The sequence below is a fragment of the Notamacropus eugenii genome, chromosome 2 (assembly GCF_028372415.1).
Source record: "Notamacropus eugenii isolate mMacEug1 chromosome 2, mMacEug1.pri_v2, whole genome shotgun sequence".
Classification (NCBI taxonomy): domain Eukaryota; kingdom Metazoa; phylum Chordata; class Mammalia; order Diprotodontia; family Macropodidae; genus Notamacropus; species Notamacropus eugenii.
In genome coordinates, this window is record NC_092873.1 from 436,489,330 (window position 1) to 436,509,533 (window position 20,204).

A 20,204-nucleotide genomic window follows, 5' to 3' on the forward strand; every position below is an offset into this window, starting at 1 on the left:
GGGAGGAGTTTACTCTCTGGCCTGGCTTGAGGCTGAGGTTTAGATCAACTGCTCAATTCCCCCAGGGGCTTTATCCAACAATGGATGCTGACTGCTGCCTACCCTGCCACCATAGCCACAACCTGCTGCTGCTGCTGCTGCTGCCACCACCGCCTGGGGACAGGGCTAGGAGAGGACCCTGCTCCCTTGTCATGGAGGTGAAAAAGCCCTTTCACTCACCTTTAAAGCTGCCTTTGGAGCCTGTGGGTTGAGGCATCTATGAAACAGAGCTGCTGCTGCCAGAGATTCTGCCCCTGAGGCCTGCTCCAGTCCTCCTCCAGTGTGACAGACTTTTCCCATTGGCCTTCCAGGTCACCCTGGGCTGGAAATCTCCTCCACTCTGTTGTTCTCTGAATTCTGCTGCTCTAGAATTTGTTAAGAGTCTTTCTTTACAGGTATTTTATGGGTTGTGGGGGAAGAGCTAGAGTATGTGAGTCTTTCTACTCAGCCATCTTGGCTCTGCCACCTTTCCAGCTTTTCTTATAACCCTGTTCAGGGCTGTGTATTCTTCAGAGTAATTGAGAATGCTAAGGAATACTTCATAAACTCACTCTTCCTATCCCTACTCCAAATTGAGAGAGTCTATCATTCTATTTCTATCCACCTTAACTCACTACTGAGATTCACACTATGATTTCAGGGCTCACAGGATCAGACAAGTCAGTACGCACAAAGCACTTCTTATATAGAGAGATCAAATAAGGAGCTTTTCAGGGATTTTGAAAAAGGAGGAAACAGTCCTTGAGGAGTAAGAAAATTCTACAGGAAACAAGCATCATATAAAGAGGATAAAGAAATTCAAATGAATAGCAGCTGGACCTGGAGTCAGGCATCCCAACTTGTTCACTGAGTGGTTGTGTGATCTTAGACAAAATCCTTCTTTGACTTTTTCTAAGAGCTCTGGAGCTTTGATATTCTAAGTTTCTGAGGTTTATTACTTTTTCCAGGTTCAATATGGGTTATATGGGGTATCAATTATGCAAATCATAGCCCAGAACCCCACTAGTGCAACATTTATTTAGGAATGCTACAAAAGTCAATAGTCCAATAGAAAAAGACTTGGTTTTAAGATGTATTTAAATAACAAGAGAAAATCACTTAGAGATAAAAGAGAGACTCTTAAAGATTGTAGATAGACCAGAAACCTCCTAAGAGAAATGTATGAAGACTTATGGAAAGTGTGCCTTAGCATGTGTCAGTTATTCCCTCGAATGTTGAAATGCTGTGAGTGTCCAGGATGGAGGTCTACTACAATTCTCTTGGGGCTGGATTCATTTCAGATCTGGTCCCTCTGGTCAGCTCCCTCTGTTGCCAAGTTGATCTCCTGGGTTCCTATCCTAAACGGTTGCTAGTGGTGAATGGGTCAAGTATAGATGCAGTGCTGATATCTCTTGCCAAGAAGATCATGTCTTACAACTTTGGACCCCAGATGTCCCCTTTCTGTGTGGTCCCTTGTTTCTCCCTTCCACCTCCTTCCTCAGTTTTCACCTCCTGAATTCCAAGCAGCAAACTACATCACTTACGTTTTGGAAGAAGATGAACTTTACAGAAGTTGATTAGAGTGCAGAAATAATGATGATCTCAACATGGAATTGCCTCAAAATCTTGGGGATTATGAACCTTCTGCCCAAAAAAACAGACTTCCTGACTCAGAGTCAACAAAAACATGCCATCTTGTGTTAAGTGCTAAAGAATAAATGAAATATTTTGATTTATTTTGGGCAGGAAACTTTAGAGAGCTGGGGTTTTTTTGAAAGAGTTGGCTCAAAAGGACAAAAGGTAACTAGGAGGCAGTTTGGTTTTGAGACAATAAATGTTTTTGTAGACTATTTTTATTATTTTTTCAATTACATAAAAATGCTTTTCAACATTTGTTTTTTATAATATTTGAGTTCTAAATTCCCTCCTTCCCTCCCCCCCTTCTTGAGAAGGCAAGTATTTTGGTATAGATTATGCATGTGCAGTTATGCAAAACATAAATAAATGTGTTTTTCATTTGTAATATGTTATTTGTAATATGTTTATTTGTAATACAAATTGACATTTACTTTAAATAATTCAACACCTTGATTTAGTATTTAATTATCAAAGATATATATATATATTTTTACAGTACTGTTGCATGACTATGTCCTTGAGTTTCCTCCAATAAACAGAAGCTTTCTTGTCCCATCAATGTGGGTACTCAGAACTAGGGAGGAGTACTCCATTAAGAGCAACCAGTGTGTCTCTATTATTTAAATGCAAGATAATTTGAGAAGCGAGAGAAATTCAATCGCTTGGGAAATCAGAAAAGACTTCAGGTAGAAAGTTGACACCTGAGCTGAATCTTGAAGTATTAAGGAGTGTCCTAGGCAAGAGGGACTGTCTGGCAGAAGCACAGTGGCTGGAGATGGAAAGCCTGATTCAGGGAAATGAAAGAACAGTTTAGTTGGAATGTGTGTATGAAGGTTACAACTATGAGTTAGCTCTAGGCCTATATTCAGTATGGAGACAGACTGGGAAGAGCTTTAAACTGCAGACAGAGGAATTTTTATTCTATCCTAAAAGCACTGGGAAGCCACTGAAGCCTTTTGAGCATTCTCAAAAATAGAACATGGTCTTCTCAGTATTGGAAACAAACCTGGAACCACTATAGCTTAGCACAGTGCCTAGAATATAGTAGGTACTTAATACATATTTACTCACTCCATCTCTCTCTCTTGATTTTTTTCTTTCTGTCTCTCTTTCTCTCTCTGTCTCCACACACACACACACACACACACACACACACACACGCACGCACACACACACATACACACACACAGTCATCTATATGCTTTATCAAGTTTATTTTGGCAACTATGTGGAGGAAGATTGGAGAGGGAAGATTCTAGAAGTAGGGACACATTTAGGTTATTCTTGAAGTAGCCTGTGTGAAGTTCAAAACCTGACCCTAGTGGTCATGGGGATGGAGGGAATGGGATGGCTGGAAGAGATGTAAAGCCAGAATCAAAAGACACAGCAATGATTTTTATCTTAGTGATGAGAGGGTCAGAGAGGGACAAATCATGGACAGGTGAAGGTTGTAAACCTTAGCAATAGGAAGGCCCTCAATAGAAACAGGAAAGTGTTTAGGAGGTGAGATAATGAGATCCATTTTGGACATTTTGAATTTAAGATACCTTCAGGGCATCCATAGGAGATGCCCAGGGGATAGTTGATCACAAGAAATTAAAACTCAGGAAAGAGCTCAGGGTTGGATAGCTTTGTGAGTGTAAATATTAGATAGATAGGTAGACATAAAATTAATAAGATAAAAATTGAACCCAAAGTCACCAAGAAAGTAGATGTAGAGAGAGAAGAGGATAGAACTCAGGACAGAGCCCTGGGAGCCACATGTGATATCAAGAATCTTAGATCTGACACTATAGAGGTTATCGAATCCACTCCTCACTCCTCATTTTGCAAAATGGACCCCAAAAGGAGAAGTGACTAGTCCATAGGTTGTAAGTGGCAGAGCAAGGATTTGAACTCAGGTCCTCCAGACAGCCTTCTTTTCCACTAGACCAGAGGTGGGGAACCTGTGACCTCGAGGCCACATGCAGCCCCCTAGGTCCTCAAGTGTGGCCCTTTGATTGAATTCAATTTTGTTCTGGTAACAAAGGGCCACACTTGAGGACCTAGAAGGCCACACATGGTTTCCCACTCCTGCACTAGACCGTGTCAATGATTCAGCAAAAGAGCCTGAGAAAGCTCCCACACATAGGAGAATCAGGAGGGCCAAACTCAAGGGAGGAGAAATCAGCCAAGAAGAGCAGGGCCAGAGCTCCAGAGAAGTCAATGATGAGGAAAAAGCAAAGGCTACGAGATTAAGTAACTGAGAGAGAATCTGTGAACCTAGAGCGAGAATTTCCAGTCAAGTGGTGAGATCAGAAGACAGACTGGAAGAGGTTGAAAAATGTGTAGGAGGTGAGAATAGTGACAGCAATAAGTGTAGTTTTTTTAGTACTGTCTGTGACAGGAAGTAGAGATATAGTACAATATCAAGAGGGGAGTAGTAGGGTGAAGTTTTATTTTAAGGATTGGGGAAACCTAAGCATACTGGTACACAGCAAGGAAGAATCCAGTATATATAGAGAGAATGACAATGAAGGAGACAGATAGCCAGAGATGGGGAGGCTGAGAGACAAAGAGTCAAAAAACAGAAAGGAGCTAGGGCCAGAGAGACAGACAAATGAGGATCAAAAGGGCAGACTTCTAGAAGAGATATCCATGGCTAATTATGGGGAAGGTAACCTTGAAGCACAATTGAAATGCTTCCTGGTGTCCCATATAACAAGATCTCCATCCCTAGCTCTATACTCTTTCCCTTTTCATCTTTCCCTCTGGCCTGTCTTCTGCCAGTGGTCTGTGACTACACCCTTTCTCCCTCCTGGAGGACTAAGTCTCAGGTTTAATTTTCTGAAGTAGAGGGTACTGGCTGCTGATGGAAAGAAATCAAACCATTGGGCCCTTACCTAGTACACACTGTTACTCTTTCTGGGTGAATCATCTGAGGACAGTGGATAGCTGGGGTCAGTCCAAACAGAACAGCTGCAGGTCCAGACTCCCACCTGCACTGGGTGACAGGCAGTGACAGATGCAAGGTTTCCTAATCCCCAAGGGAGCCATTGAGCCAGCAAGGTCCTAACACCTTGGAATTCCCATTCAGGAAGTGTGTCAGGATTACCAAGAGACAGCTAGGGTGAGCAGCAGGTCCGTAGAGAAAATCCTAGAGAGTTTTTAGCTGGGGATGCCCAGGCAAAGGGACTGTCTTTAGGTATTTCTAGAGCTCTTCCTCTCCATTCCCATACCTATTTCCCTTGTCTCCTTTTTTAGGTTCTGGGAATATACAGATTTTTATCCAATTTTTAACCCCAAACTTGTTTTAACCAGGGTATCCAGATTTGGAAAGCAGGGGATGTAGGACTCTTCCAGGTTGCTGCTGAGAGTCATTCATCTCTGTCTCCTCAAGCTTAGAAAAGATCAACTGCTAATTTCATTCCTCTAGGACATCTAGTACCCTATGTCCTGTCACCTGGAATCTCTTCCAATCCCAGCCTTTCCTTACCTTGGGTTCATCAGTCAACATCCTTCTGTATATGGGAGATCTACCTACTGCCTGAACAAAGGATTCCCAGAAATATAGCATCAGAAGGAATATCTCTCCCAAATACTCACCCAAAGGAGCAGGTGTTCCCTCTATGGTATTTGGCACAAGTTGTTTACTCAGAAGACCTTTTTCTGTCAAGATGGAGAGACCACCTTTTCTTAAAGCAGAACATTCTACTTTTGTGACAGCTTTAGTTGTCAGGAAGTTGGATTCCCCACCCCCACCCAATACATGGAGCCCAAATCTGCCTTTCTGAGACTTCCATCCAATACTCCTAGTTCTGCCTTCAGAAGGCTAAAAGGACAAGACTTAGCCCTCTTCCACAGGGCAGTCCTTCAAATACTGAAGACCAGGATCATTTGTCCCCTAAGGATTCCTTTCTCCAGGTTAAACATCCTTTCAAATGATTTTCCAGTACCCTCCCCAATCTTGTTACTCTGTACCCCAATCTGGGTTGGGTTTTTAATATAGAGCAAAAGCTGTTTTGGGAAGAGTTTAGCACCCATACTGGGAACCAGTAGCCCTAGCCTAATCCCAGGACCAGTGTCTTTGCCTTGGCAAGTTAAGTGAGATGAGCTTCTTGAAACGATATGAGTCTTCCTATTTAAATATTCAGATATGAGAATGGGGAGAAAGAGGAGAGGAAAGGAAGGGGGAGGGGGGAAGGAAAGTGGGAGGGGGAAGGGAAAGGAGGAAGGGGAAGGGGAGGAGAGGGGTAGGGGAGGGATAGGGTAATAGCTGCCCAAGAAATCCCCTGAGGATGCGGAAAGGAGAAAAGTCAAACCAGAAATATGATCTCACATAGAAAGCTCTACAGGTCTGAGCGAAAGCAAATCAGGACGTGAGGAATTCATGGCTTATTCCCCTTCTGGTCTTCCATTTTGGCCTGAATGAGGTGAGGGCATGGCATGAAAACATCTCCAACTGACCCCTTGACCTCCTTTCCCTCAACCCCACCTTTTAATTTCCATCCTTGAAGTAGATCTTCTCCCCAAGGGCCCTCACTAAGCATACCATCCCCCAGTTGGCAGGACAGCCCAGGGGCTCCAGGGGCTTCCAGGGCAAGACATCCGGTACCTATCATCATCCCATCATTTTCCCTACTCCCTCGTCCCCAACTTCCTGTTCACCTCTAAAATGCCCACCTGTCCTCTGTCTAGTCTGGATGTGTACAACTGCTTTATGCTGGGGCTACCATCTCTCTAGATGGTCTCCCATCACCTCCTTCCCTTTGGTTAGTTCAATGCACAAGGTTGCAGTGTGAAAATCGTGGTTATTCACAACTTACAGCTCCAATCCAGGTTCCAGACATGTGAGTGAGCAACATAGGTATATTTATTTCTTCATCTTTGCACATTGCCTCCCCCTAGTGGGCCAAGATGGGAAATCATGGGATCATAGGATCATAGATCTAGAAAAAGCTGGAAAGGAAGCTGGAGACCACCCATTTTATAGATGAGGAAACTGAGGCCCGGTGAAGGCACAAGCACTTTGTCCAAGGTCACATAGGTTCTAACTGGCAAAGACAGGATTACAAGCAAGCTGTTCTGATACCAGAGGCAGTATTCTTTCTATTGCGTCCTTCCCAGGAAGGAAAGAAACCAGGGGAAGGGAAGAGAGAGTTCCCCAAACTAGTTTTTCTCTGGAGGGTAGGAAAGAGATCCTAGACTCATAGGATCTTAAGATTTAGATCTGAGAGTGGCCTTATAGGTCTTCTATCCCAACCCCTCCATTTTACAGATGGAGAAACTGAGGCCCAGGGATTTGCCCAAAGTCACAAGGTAAGTGCACAGTGGAACTAGGAATTGAAACACAACTACTCTGACTCCAAATATAATGTTCTTTAAACTATTCCATACTGCCTCAGAGAAGAACAGAACTGGGATGGAATGTAAATAAAGAATAGGATTAGCCTCCTTGCTCCTGGGAATGATTGAGGCAGTCAGAGATAAACCTTAGCCTAGGATCTGAAAAAAAATGAGGGTGAATCTCATAGATATCAGGGCATGGGGAAGAATGAAAATCAGGCTGGAGGGGAAAGAGCTTTCTTTTCCTTATTCATATGGCAAAGTAAAACAGAAAGAACGCTAGTCAGGGTATCAGAAGACCTGAGTTCAAACCCCACTTCTTCTCCTTACCAGCCCTGTGACTTGGGGAAAGTCTTCTCTGGGCTTCAGTTTCCTTTTCTAAAAAATGGGAATAATAATATCTGTGCTTCTTAAATGACTCACAGAAATGAGATAATATAAATAAGTTATGCTTTACAGTACTAAAGAGCTAAATAAATGTGAACTATTCTTTTATCCAATTTCCCTGGAAGAAGAAAACTTAATGGTAGGAGAGAATTTTGATGAGTGGCACCATAAAGGTTTTGCACACCAAGTATCCTTCTTGGAGATAAGAAGCTGCATACAACAACACTGGGAAACACTCAGTCCTTCTTAAGGGTTCTCTGATGCTGGGTTAGTTGTTGTTTGTTTTTCCATGACCCTATTGGGGTTTTCTTGGCAGAAATACTAGCATGGCTTTTCTTTTCCTTCTCTAGTTCATTTTACAGATGAGGAAACTAAAGCAAACAGGGTTAAGTGACTTGCCCAGAATCACACAGCTAGTAAGTGTCAGAGGCCAGATTTGAACTCATGAGTCTTCCTGATTCCAAGACCAGTGTGCTATCCGCTGTGCCACCTAGCTATCCATGATACTTGGAGTAGAGAGAAAGAAACAGTGATTGGGGAAGGGTTCATAGATACCAGATGTGGAAAGGCCTCAGGATGTTCTCTGGTCCAGTCCTCTGCCTTTAGCCACATCACAGGAGTATCAGTTTGGAGCTATAAGGGACTTGTCAGGCAGACAGCCCACAAACATTTTCAAGCATCTGCTATGTGTACTGCACTGTGCTAAGTGCTAGGCATGCAGAAAGGGGCCAAAACAGTTCCTGCTCTGATGGAGCTTACATTCTATTGGTGAGACAAACATGAAAATAACTCCGTGTGTACAATACATACAGATTCCTCTCATAGAAGAAGGCACAAGGAGGAGGGAACAGAAAAGGATTCCTGCAAAAGGTAAGATTTGAGCTGCATCTTGTTCACCCTCTTCACTTTACAGATGAGCGAAGTGAGGCCCCCAAAGGTATATTGACTTATCTAAGGTCTCACTGGCTCCAGGTCAGAGCTCTCTCCATGACACCAGTGGTTCCCATTTCAGAGTTCCCAAAAAGTTCTTGATGATGGCTGATGATGACCTGATGATAGGTTTGTGCTGAAAATTCTTTAATCATGGCTTACATAGTAAATAATTGTTAAAATATTATGATTAATATTAATTAATTAAATTACCCTGGGGATTCACAACACATTTTTATTGTTGTTCAAAGGGGTTCAAGGAACCAAAGAAATGTTGGGAACCATTGCATTACACCATGATGCCCCCTCAGGAAAAGGACCAATTAATCCAATGTCCTCATTTTAAATGAGGAAATTGAAGTCCAGAGATGTTCATCCTTATCACTGTCCCCATCATTGATAACAAACATTTATTGAGTACTCATTATTGTATGTATAAATGTATTAAGCCTTGGAGATGAAAAAAAAAGAGTCTTAAGATGGGATGCCTGGTAAAACATCATTATCTTCATTTTAAAGATGAAACAACTGAGGACCAAAGAGATCCTGTGACTTTCCTAAGGTCGGAGTCAATTGTAGCTGCCTATGGGCAGTCGGGGCAGACAAAAGTAAGCATTGGGAAAGAGGCTGAGGTTGATGGGGTTGCCATCTAAGCGGATGTCCTCCAGGGCCCTTCGGATATGCTTGTGGTCCTGAGTATCACAGAAGGTGTCTTCAGGAATCGTCTGGATGTGATTGTTCTGAGAAAATAGAATAACTTAGACTTCTAGAGAGTTTGGAGGTTTACAAAATGGTCTGCTGAAATAATCTGGTGAGGTAGGTAGGAGGTAATATAAGTCCAATTCCCCTTATTTTATGGCTCCATGCCAGAAATGCTTCACCTTTTGGAATCTCTAGTTTCCTTCAATGTTCTGCTCAAACACCATGTTGCTGCTGTCATTTGGGAAATGAGCCTGTATTTTCTTTGTACAGATTTTGTATTTGCTTATTCACATACAGGTTTCACCAACCTAGACTGAGGGTAGAGTCTTTTTTGTTCTTTCAAAGTCTCTTCCAGCCCTCAGGGGCCTATGATTCTAACTGGGACTTCCTTCAAATCTCAGCTAAAATCCCACTTGCTAGAAGCCTATTCCCATCTTGGTGCCTTTTCTCTGAGATTATCTCCAATTTATCCTGTGTATGATTGGCTTGTGCATGGTTGTTTGCATGTTGTCTCTTCCATTAAACCAGAACTGTCTTTTGCCTTTCTTTGTATTTCTAGCCCTTGGCAGAGTGCCTGATACACTGTAGGTGCTGAATAAATGTTGACTTGAATTGACAAAAACTCGTTTGACTACTCTCTCACTATCCTGTTGTGTGAAAGTGGGGTATGTGTTTTTGTCCTTCTCTTCCTCAGTTTCTCCAGTTGTATAGTGGGGAGAATCTTTAAAATGGGGATGCAATATTGATGAGGGACAACAGAAGCCAAATGTCTACCTTCTCATCTATGGTATAATGGAGGAAAAAAAAAAGACTGAACATGGAGTTAGGACGCCTGGACTTGAATCTTGAATGTGGGCAATTATTAATCTTTCCTTAGCCTGAATGTCTTCATCTGTAATTCAATCCAGTAAGTTTATGTTAAGTATTTTTTGTGCTAGGAACTCTGTGTACTAGGAATGGGTGATAAAAAGACAGAAAGAGAATAGTGGTTCCTCCCCTCAAATAACTTACCTTGTGTTGGAAGGATACAATTTGTATACAAGTAAAAAAATATAAAATGTAGAGAAAGTGATACAAAGTGATTTCAAGAGGGAGAGACTACTGATGAGGGAAGGGATGTGGAGATCTGTGGTTCGGTGAAAGGTAGGGATTCTCAGAGTCAGAGGTAAGAAGGAAGTGCTTGGGGTGGGGTGGGAGGGAGGAATTCTGTGGAGGTAAAGGCAGGACAGATGAAATGTCCTATATAGGGAACGATTAACAGACCAACTTGACAATAACAAAGGGATGGATTTACCCTTCGATGGTTGTACAGATTGGGAGTTGAGTCTGTCTAGGAGTCAAGTCTAGTCATTGAATCTTTTATTAAGCTCCCACTATTTGCCAGGCTCTTTGCTAAGAGAGGGGTACTGTTGTCTAAGTAGATGAGCTGAGGTTCAAGAAATAGTGTTCAGATAAAAAGATGATTTAATAGGAAGGCACCTTTCAAGATAGACTTTCTGTCTTCTACAACCTGGCAAAATCCCTAGGGATTCCCAAGCCCCCATGGGATGGGGTGGGGAAGATGGGCTTCTCTCTTTTCAATGTAACAGGAGCATGGGGAGCTGTCATTTACTATGTACACGTGTACAACAGCTTAAGAGTTATAGCCTTTATATCTCAGGAAAGCAACTGCATGCTTGCACACCTAGGTCCCAAGTAATTCATTGTGCCAGATCTGATTCTGGCTAGAAATAGTGGCCATTGTATGCTGAGTACTTTACTCCCTCTCCTTTCTATTCCCAGTAGAGCTGGTTTCCATGGGAGTCTGTCTAGGGGGAGGAGGAATGAGATGTGAGGCTGTTTACCACCAGCTGATTCTTGAGTTCTCTGAGCTGAGGGAAATGAGGAGCAAGATGAGGGGAAAGATAAAAGCTAAGATGGGGGAAGGGAAGTAGATGGGGGGGGGGTGGTGGCTTATTTTCCAGAAACAATGTTCTCCATGTTTTTCACAAATAATTCCAACGTCAGGAGCAGAATCAGAGACAAACCGATGATAGGATCATAGGATTATAGATTTAGAGCTGCAAAGAACCTTAAAGGTGATTAAGACCACTCCCCTCATTTCATAGGTGAGGAAACTAAAGTGCAAAGGGGTTGGGGCTTGCCCAGGCTTCCATAGCCAGTTGCACTTGAGACCCTATTTGAAGGGTTCTTGACTATAGTCCTGCATTCTAGCCTAGTACTAGACAGCTAAGCGATGAAGTGGAAGGATGGTTGAAATTAGAAGCAGGACAGAACTGAGTTCAAATTCTATTTTAGACCCTTATTCACTGTGTGACTATATTCTAGTCACAATCTGACTTAGTTTTTCTTTCTGTAAAATGGAAATAATAATAGCACTTATCTCACCAGAGTTGTTGTGAGGATCAAATGAAAACAATGCTTTGCAAACCTTAAAGTGCTATTTCAAAGCTAGTCTTTCTTATCCTGTGGCTTTCACATCCCTCCTGAGGTATTACCATCCCTACACAGCAGCAAATTGCAACCTTCTGCAGGACCACAGTTCCAGAGCTCCCACTTTCCACTTAATCCCTACAGGAGAAGGCCCCAGACTCCCTGTGGGATGGGCTACTCCCTTCTGGTACAACTGTGCCCACAGTCAGACTGTACTCAGATACATTCCCAGAGGGAAGCAACTCAGGGAACAGATCAGACATGTCCATTCCATTACAGAATGTTATTAATGGGAGCCTGAGGGTTCAGGGCAAAGTCATGGATGGAAGAAAGGGATGGCCAGACAAAGATGGATATGATGAAGGACCCTGCAGGAACATGGGGATGAAAGCAGAATGGAGAAGGAGAAAATGAAGGGAAAATGAGGAGAGGGAAGATAGAAAGAGAAAATGAATTGAGAGAGAGGAAAGAAGAGAAAGGGGGAGGGATGGGATGAGAAAGATAGCACTTGAAAGAAGGGAGGAGAAAAAGAAATAGGAGAGAGATGCAGCAAAGATTTTTTTAAAATCAAGAACAATGATTTCACTGGTGTCAGGGACTCCCACTGAGGAAACACTCTCACCAGTGCAGATCTGCATTATTGGGTGTCAGAGTTTAGAGTTTCCAGGGGCCTTTTTTAATATAGGTTAGAGGGAAAGTGAGAGATATTAATAGCTAGCATTTTCACAGAATTTTAAGATTTTCAAGTCACTTTTTATGTTATCCCATTTGATCTTCATAACAACCCTGTGAGGTAGGTGCTCATATTATCCCCATTCTACAGACAAAGAAACTGACTCTAAGAGACTTGCTCAGGGTCACAAGGATGAGGTATGATTTGAATTCAGTTCTTCCTCCAAGTCCAACACTTTATCTACTGAAACACCTGACTGATCAGTGATACCTCAAAATTTCTGGATGATACATAGAGATATAAGGGAGAAAGAAACGGGGAGAGAAGGGAGAAAAGATTAGGGGAGAGATAGAAAGAGCTAGGAGAGAGATGGGGAGGAAAAAAAAGAACAGTAGAACAGTAACCTAAAAGAGCTTTCTCCAGGGAAGGAGAATTAACCACCTTTTAAACTTAAACTTAAGTATCTGAGACCCCTTACTGACAGGTCCTTCTGTTTTCCAATCTAATCCCCTCCTACTATGAGGTCTCACCTGCAAGTGCAAAGAACGCAGGCTTGAGGGTAGGGGCACAGGAATGTAGTCCAGTTTGTTGTCTGACAGGTAGAGAAACTGCAACTTCCTCAGCTCCTAGGGAGATATAGGGAAGTCATGCCCTGGGGAATGAATGCCAAGTCTTGGTGGGAAATACCGGGGGACATTAAGGAGACCAGACAAGTGGCTAGTATGAGGTCTTGATAGGAAAGAAGGTCATTTCCACTGACTAAAGGGATTTTCCCCAAGTGACACATCAAATGTTCTCTTGAACAAAGAGATATTTTCTCATTGTGAATCTTGGAACAGAGAAATTTTTGAAGCACCAAAGGGCAAGAAAGAAGCACAATTAGGCTGTAACATTTCCAGTGATAACCAATGCTTGGGGGTAGGACATAGGAGTCCTGGAAGTGATTGGATAAGAATGGTTTTAGATGCTCTGAGTCAGGAAAACTTCAGAGTTCATGGCTGCCCCAAGAGGATGACAATCTCTGTTGCCAGGTGCTCGCTCTCTCTCTCTCTCTCTCTCTCTCTCTCTCTCTCTCTCTCTCTCTCTCTCTCTCTCTCTCTCTCTCTCTTTCTCTCTCTCTCTCTCTCCCCCTCCCTCCCTCCCTCCCTCCTTCTCTCTCTCTCTCTCTCTCTCTCTCTCTCTGTTTCTTTCATACACATGCACATACACACAAAGAGACAGACAGAGACAGAGGCAGAGAGAGACAGACATAGACAGATACACGTGTGTTTATTGTTGGGGAAGGAGAGCCCAGGGTGCTAACTTACTCTGAAATTCTCTGGTAAGATCCCTGAACTTTGGAGGTTGTTAAGCTGGGCATCCAGTCTCATGAGGCTAACAGGGAGCCTGGGAAGAGATACCAGCTTGTTCTCAGGGATGATCAATTCCTGCAGGTCAGGTAACAGGAAAGCATCATCTTCAATGGTGGAGATAGAGTTGCCAGAGAGGTCAATCCGCTTTAGTTTTCCTATTGAGATATGGAAGAAAGGAATATATGTCTAGTCGGGGTCAGTGGGGAGAAATCTTATGTGTGCCCCTCCTCATCTAGAGTTGCTAGAAACACAAGGAGGATGTTGGCCAGCTCTCTTCTGTCTCCAGAACTTAAAGCAATGAAAATGGGCTTCATGTGGTAGGAAAGAAGGAAGAAAGGAAGGAAGGAAGGAAGGAAGGAAGGAAGGAAGGAAGGAAGGAAGGAAGGAAGGAAGGAAGGAAGGAAGGAAGGAAGGAAGGAAGGAAGGAAGGAAGGAAAAGTGCTTCTATCTCTGTCATTATAGGTGATATTCTGAAATGTCTCCCTGAAAATATTTCCAGTAAGACTGTTCAGTGTAGTCCTACCCCGAGGCAAAGACATATTAATTTACATTTATGCATACTATTGTAAGTTTCTGAAATATCCCTCACACCGATCCTGTGACAGATGGAATAAAAGAATTATTGTCCTCTCTTTACAGATGAGGAAACAGAATTGGAGGATAAGACAGTTAAGATCACAGGATGTTGAACTGAATGGAATCTTTAGAGATCATCTAGTTCAAACCCTTCATTTTATAGCTGGGGAAACTGAAGCCCTGACATGGAAAAAGACTTGCCCAAGGTCATTTACTAAGTGGCAAATTAAAGATTTGAACCCAGGTCTTCTGAATATAAATCTAGTATTCTTAACACCATACCACCAGGGACTTGTCCAAGGTCATGTCACTAATAAATGTTAGAACTGAGACTGGATCTCAAGTCTTCAGTCACTAAGTACAGTGGTATTTCTTGAATGTGACACTATATCCCAACTCTGGGCATTTTCACTGACTGTCCTACATATCTGAGATGTTCTCCCTTCTCATCTCTGCTTCCCACATTCCCTGGCTTCCTCTAGGTCCTACTAAAATCCCATCTTGTGCAAGAAGCACATTTCCCTTTACTGTCTCCCATATTAAAACCGTGAGCTCCTTGAGAGCAGGGGATGGGCATGGGGGTAGATTTTTTTTTGTATCCTCAGCATTTAGCACAGGGCATCTAGTAGGTGATTAATAAATGCTTGTTGAATTGACTTGTTGACTCTACCACATTTCCCATCTAGGTTCTCTCTTTTTGACTTCACTGTGACATTGGAAAGCTATAGAGCACTGGCCTTAGAATTAGGAAGACTCATGTTCATGAGTTCAAATCTGGCCTCAGACATTTATTAGCTGTGTGACCCTGGGCAAGCCATTTAACCCTGTTTGACTTGGTTTCCTCATCTGTAAAATGAATTGGAAAAAGAAACAACAAACCACTCTAGTATCTTTACCAAGAAAATCCCAAATGGGGTCATGAAGAGTCAGATTGAAACAACTGAACCATGACTATGTTGGGTGCTTCCTCTTTCCCATTCCTTCCCCCACCCCAACCCTTTTTCAGCTTCCTTTTTTACATCATCTTCCTCTATTAAATTGTGGGCTTCCTGAGGGCAGGGTCTATCTTTCTTTTCCCCTATTTGTATCCCTAGAATTTAACACAGTGCCTGGCATATAACAGGAGCTTAACAAATGTTACTACTGACTCACTTCCTGGACTTGGGACAAGTAAACCTGTTGTAGTTGCTGTCTAACTGGGAAAGTTATCTAACTTCCCTGTGCCTGGGCTCTCTGCCTCTACCCCTTCACCCTACTCCACCCCACCAAAAGAGAACTAATACTGTTTCTGCTTTCAGACTTCCTAAGGTTTCTGGCAGAATGAAGGAGAATAAGACAATGAGACAAGCTGAGGTATTCAGGGAGAGATATCAGAGAAAACCCCACACTACCCCTATTTTACAATAGGACAAACTAAGCCTTGAGTTAGGGGAAAATAGAGTTAAGTTCTTTGTCCCAGTATGTTTGACTCCCATCTCCTTCCCTCACCCATACCCACAATGGCGTACTTAGCCCTTTGAAATCTCCTGTCTGGATCTGTCTGATATGATTAAAGCGGGCATAGAGGTAAGTTGTCTCCCGAGGCAGGGGAGGAATGCGTTCCAGGTCAGTATCATCACAGTACACAGAGGTGCCAAGGCACACACAGATCAGGCAGGTAGGCAATCCTAGGTCAAACAGAAGGTCAAGGGGTGGAGAATAAGGGAGACCCATTTGTAACCCTTCCAACGGGCCCCACTCCTCTCTCATTTATTCATTGAACAAGCATTTACTTAACAGACACTACGTGCTAGCCTCTGTCCAAGACATTTGGTGTACAGAGACAAAAAACAGTCCCTACCTCCTAGGGCCTATATTCTGCTAGAATTCTTCCTGGGAGAACCCCAGGACTGGTGCCATTTCTGTCCCAGATGCTCCAAGGTCTAATTCCCTGGATGGTGTCTCTTACTGACTTCAGAGTCTTCTGACTGTTCCCTGGTCCTCAGACAACATATGACTTCTCCCTTTGTGATCTCTTTCTCTTCCTCCTCCTACCCCTCACCTCCCCTCCCCTCTCCTCTCCTCTCCTCCTCTTCATGACTTGGGCATCCATTCCATGTTAGTCTTCACATGACAATGTACCCTAAAAACACCTTGCCTATGCCCACTAGACGTCTCCTAATCCCTTCCAGGAGAAAACATCCCCAAGGAAGTTTCCAAAAAGGCTATGACATAGAATACCTTCTGCAGGAGACCCTTCCTCTTCCTATCAGCTGATAGTGCCTTGTCCTCAAAGGTTTCCTAACATCTTTTTTTCGTTATGTCTGGGGCAGCTAGGTGTGCAGTGGATAGAGCACCAGTGCAGGAGTCAGGAGGACCTGAGTTCAAATATCACCTCAGACACTTGACACTGACTAGCTGTGTGACCTTGGACAAGTCACTTAACCCCAATTGCCTCATCCTGGGTCATCTCCAGTCATTTTGATGAATATCTGGTCACTGGATTCAGATGGTTTTGGAGGAGAAGTGAGGCTGGTGACCTGCACAGCCTTCCCTCACTCAAAAAAAAAAAAAACCCAAAGTCAAGTGCAAGCCATGTCATTATTTCTCTGATGGCATGGTCTTCTTCAGCAATGAAGGACGAACACACCTTACATCGATTTCATGCATATCTTCTATATATCTATTAATGTCTGTCTTCCCCAGTAGATTGTGAATTCCTTGAGGGCAGGGACTGATTTGGTCTCTTCTTTGTATCATCTACACTTAGCACAGTGCCTGGCACAGAGCTTAATGAATGCTTGTTGATTCAACACTTGATTTCCCCCAGTCATTCTTTGCTGTTTCCTACTTATTGCACAATGATGAGCTTCTGGCCTCCAATGAAACCATAGCTTAGATATTTGGGACTGGTACATGCAAAAGGGGAAGGATGGAGAGTCATTAAAAAGAATTAAAAACTGAAAAGTTACCATTTCCCAAGTCAACTGCTTCATTGGCCATCAACCCCAAGTGACAGCCATAGTTATTTCTCCTTTACAGGTTTTTAATTGTCACTAATCTAATTACTGCTCACTCCTGTTCCCCTTGTGTAACTGTTAATTAGGCCTAAGTGGTTCTGCTGGTGTTTCTTACCAACTTCAGAGTCTTCTGACCACTCCCTGGTCCTCAGACAGTATATGTCTTCTCCTTTTGCCATCTCTCTCTCTCTCTCTCTCTCTCTCTCTCTCTCTCTCTCTCTCTCTCTCTCTCTCTCTCTCTCTCTCTCTCTCTCTCTCTCTCCTCTCCTCTCCTCTCCTCTTTTCTCCTCTCCTCTCTCTGTCTCTCTCTGTCTCTGTCTGTCTGTCTCTCTCCCCTCTTCTCTTCTTCCCCCCCCCCACCCTCTGCCTGTCTCTGTCTGTCTGTCTCTGTCTCTCTGTCTGTCCCTCACTAACACTGGCTTAGCTACTGTTAATGATACCTTCAATTTTTTCACATTTCCCAGCTACATCCTGCTATGACTAGGTACTCACCCTGGGCAGTCAGAGAGCTAATCAGTTTATATATGGAAGGAGTGGTGATCGCAGTCGATGTCCTTGGGGCCATGGTGGTCATCTCTGTCTTGGTGGATACACTTGTGGTTGAAGGAACCAGGGTGCCCACTTTAGTCTGAGCCACAGCACAAGCACCACACAGAAATGGGGAAGGGCAGGCAGGGCAGATTGAGGAACAAAAAGTACAACCGTATTAATGCTCTTTGTTTTTATATCCCAGTCATTTCTGGACATTGCTCCCCCCACTTCTTCACTTATAACAAAGGGAGAAAAAAGAGTGAAACAAAACCAATGAACACAGTGACTGCCTTTGACAATATATATAGCTTACTGAGCCCATAGTCCCCCACTTCTCCAAGAAAAGGAGGCAAATAAATTTCCTCATCTCTTCTCCAGGGCTACAATTGGTTATTGCAATAACATGGCATCAACTCTTTTAATTTACATTATTGTACTTATTGTGCAGATTGTGGCCCTCGTTGTGACTCCTTCACCAGGTATCTTCCTATATTTCTCCAAATTCCTCATGTTCATTATTTCTTATGACACACTAATATTCCATTATATTCATATGCCAGAATTGGTTCAGCCATTCCCTAATCAATGGTTATCCACTTGTTTCCTTTTCATTTCCTAGGAGAGTAGATCTTGTCAGAGAGGGACTTTGTGCTCAGGGGATGGCAGAGGACTTCTTGGACTCTGCTGAGATATAGGTGACTAAAAAACAGCTAAAACAAATAAATAAAAATAGCTAACATGTATATAGTGTTCACTATGTGCCAGGCACTATGCCAAGGATCTTACAATTATTATCTCATTTAATCCTCAACAATCCTGTAGGTAGGTACTGTTACTATTCTCATTTTGTAGATGAGGAAAGTGAGGCAAACAGAGATTAAGTCACTTGCAATATGAGAAGAAAAGGTCTTATAACCACTTTCAAGTCTCTTAAGGGTTTGAACTCAGGTTTTCCTGACTCCAGGCCCAGAACTCTATCCACTACAACATCTAGCTGATACAGGTGAGGAAACTGAGACCCAGAAAAGGCAATGATGGGATTTGAACCCAGGTTCTTTAATTCCAAATCCAGTTCTCTTTCCACTGTACCATAGAGCCTCTCATTTAAAAGAAAAATACAATCAGACAGAAAGGGAAAATCAGACTGGGTGAAAATATTGGAGAGAACATGAGGCATTTTCCACCACTCATTGAACCCCAGTAAGATAGGGTTTACAATTCTACTTGAAGGCAGAAGGAGAAAAAGATGGTCTGTCCTAGGTTCCACTAAATTTGGTGACCGTTGGTAAAGCAAACAAGGGTTCCCTGCTCTCCAGTTGCTCAGCCTCACCTCAGGCATCTAACTCCTAGGGTACCCAAAGGACTTCCTTTATTGCACAGAGAGGGAGCCAGAGGCTTATATTCATTACATTGTGAGCTAGGAAAGGAAGGCAGGCATCTTGCACCTCAGGCCTAGACAGACTTGGCCCACCTAGGTAAGTCTTACCTTTGGGGTCAGGTCTCCATAGTCACTCTTTATAGTTTGCACTTCATAGTTGTTCAGGTCATAATTATCCAAATTTGGGTCATAGCTTCCCAGCTCTAGACTGTTATAGGCCATCCCTTCATCTTGGGGCTGCTCCTGCTTTACCGTTGCATCCATCCAGGGTGGTATAGCCTCTATCTTCGGTATGATTAGGGCCATCAACCCCAGGAGGGCAGAAATCCTCATGGTGCTGTCAGTGGGGAAAGGGGAAAGAAGTGTGAGGTTGGATCAATTCAACTGAACATATATATGATATATATGTATATATGTGTATATATATATATATATAAAACTTAGCACATATTAAATGTAAAATAAGAATTGTAATATACGTTGAGCTACCACATGGCGTGGACATGGGGGGAAAGCCCTTACATTTAGAAAGACCTGCTTCTGATCCAATATTAGCTATGTGGTCATAGCCAAATTACTTGACTTCTCAGTGCCTTGCATAGTTCTCTGAGGCTAGAGGTTTGGTCTTCTGCCTCTGTGGAGGATGTTTCCACTCTTAAGGCTCCCAGTGTATCAAAATCCCATGTCTAGGTAAGGCCTCCTCTTCTTCCTCCCCATTCCATCCCACCCCAAAAAGCACAAGGTGCCAGCTTAGGCATTGGGAATCTTCAGCTCCTAGCATAGTGACAAGTGCGTGGCAGGAAATAAGGAAATACACATTTACTAGGCATCTAAAATGGATGAGGCACCAGGCTAAGTGCTTCCAAATATTATCTCATCTGATTCTTACAACAACCCTGGGGGGGGGGGGGGGGGAGATGCTATTATTATCCCCATTTTACTGTTGAAAAAACTGAGACAGACAGTGGCTAAATAAATGACTTGCCCAGGGTCACACAACTAAAAGCATAGGAGGCAGGATTTGAAGTCCAGCCCTGGCCTTCCATCTACTTCTCCACCTAGCTGCCTGTTAGGTGCTTAATAAATACTTGTTGCTTGACTCAAATTATAAAGACAAAGGTGAAATAATCTCTCTCCGCTCAGAGCCAATAATCTACTTTACTCCCCAGGCAGCGGTAAGTACCTTACCCTTTAATCTATTCTCACTCAGGAGATTAGTATTTCCTAAAATATAGGTTAGGGAACACCACAACCACAACCAC

General features: G+C 43.1%; 1 protein-coding gene across 1 annotated transcript; it reads right to left on the reverse strand.

Annotated features, from left to right (window-relative positions):
- Nucleotides 1–8,554: 8,554 nt before the first annotated feature.
- Nucleotides 8,555–19,277, reverse strand: OPTC (opticin). Its single transcript, XM_072648147.1, has 6 exons — nucleotides 19,051–19,277; nucleotides 17,526–17,661; nucleotides 15,543–15,701; nucleotides 13,414–13,613; nucleotides 12,637–12,732; nucleotides 8,555–9,038 (listed from the first exon to the last, which is right to left on the reverse strand). Exons 1-6 carry the CDS (start codon nucleotides 19,273–19,275, stop codon nucleotides 8,868–8,870), a joined length of 987 nt encoding a protein of 328 aa, XP_072504248.1. The 5' UTR covers nucleotides 19,276–19,277; the 3' UTR covers nucleotides 8,555–8,867.
- Nucleotides 19,278–20,204: the final 927 nt, after the last annotated feature.

Bases quoted from the DNA above. Each gene is read 5' to 3' on its own strand.
- OPTC (XM_072648147.1), bottom strand. From the start codon at position 19,275: ATGAGGATTTCTGCCCTCCTGGGGTTGATGGCCCTAATCATACCGAAG. The intron at 17,662-19,050 runs GTAAGACTTACC...GCTGTGGCTCAG, and splicing joins ATGGAGACCTGACCCCAAAG to ACTAAAGTGGGCACCCTGGT. The intron at 15,702-17,525 runs GTGAGTACCTAG...TGTTTGACCTAG, and splicing joins TAGCTCTCTGACTGCCCAGG to GATTGCCTACCTGCCTGATC.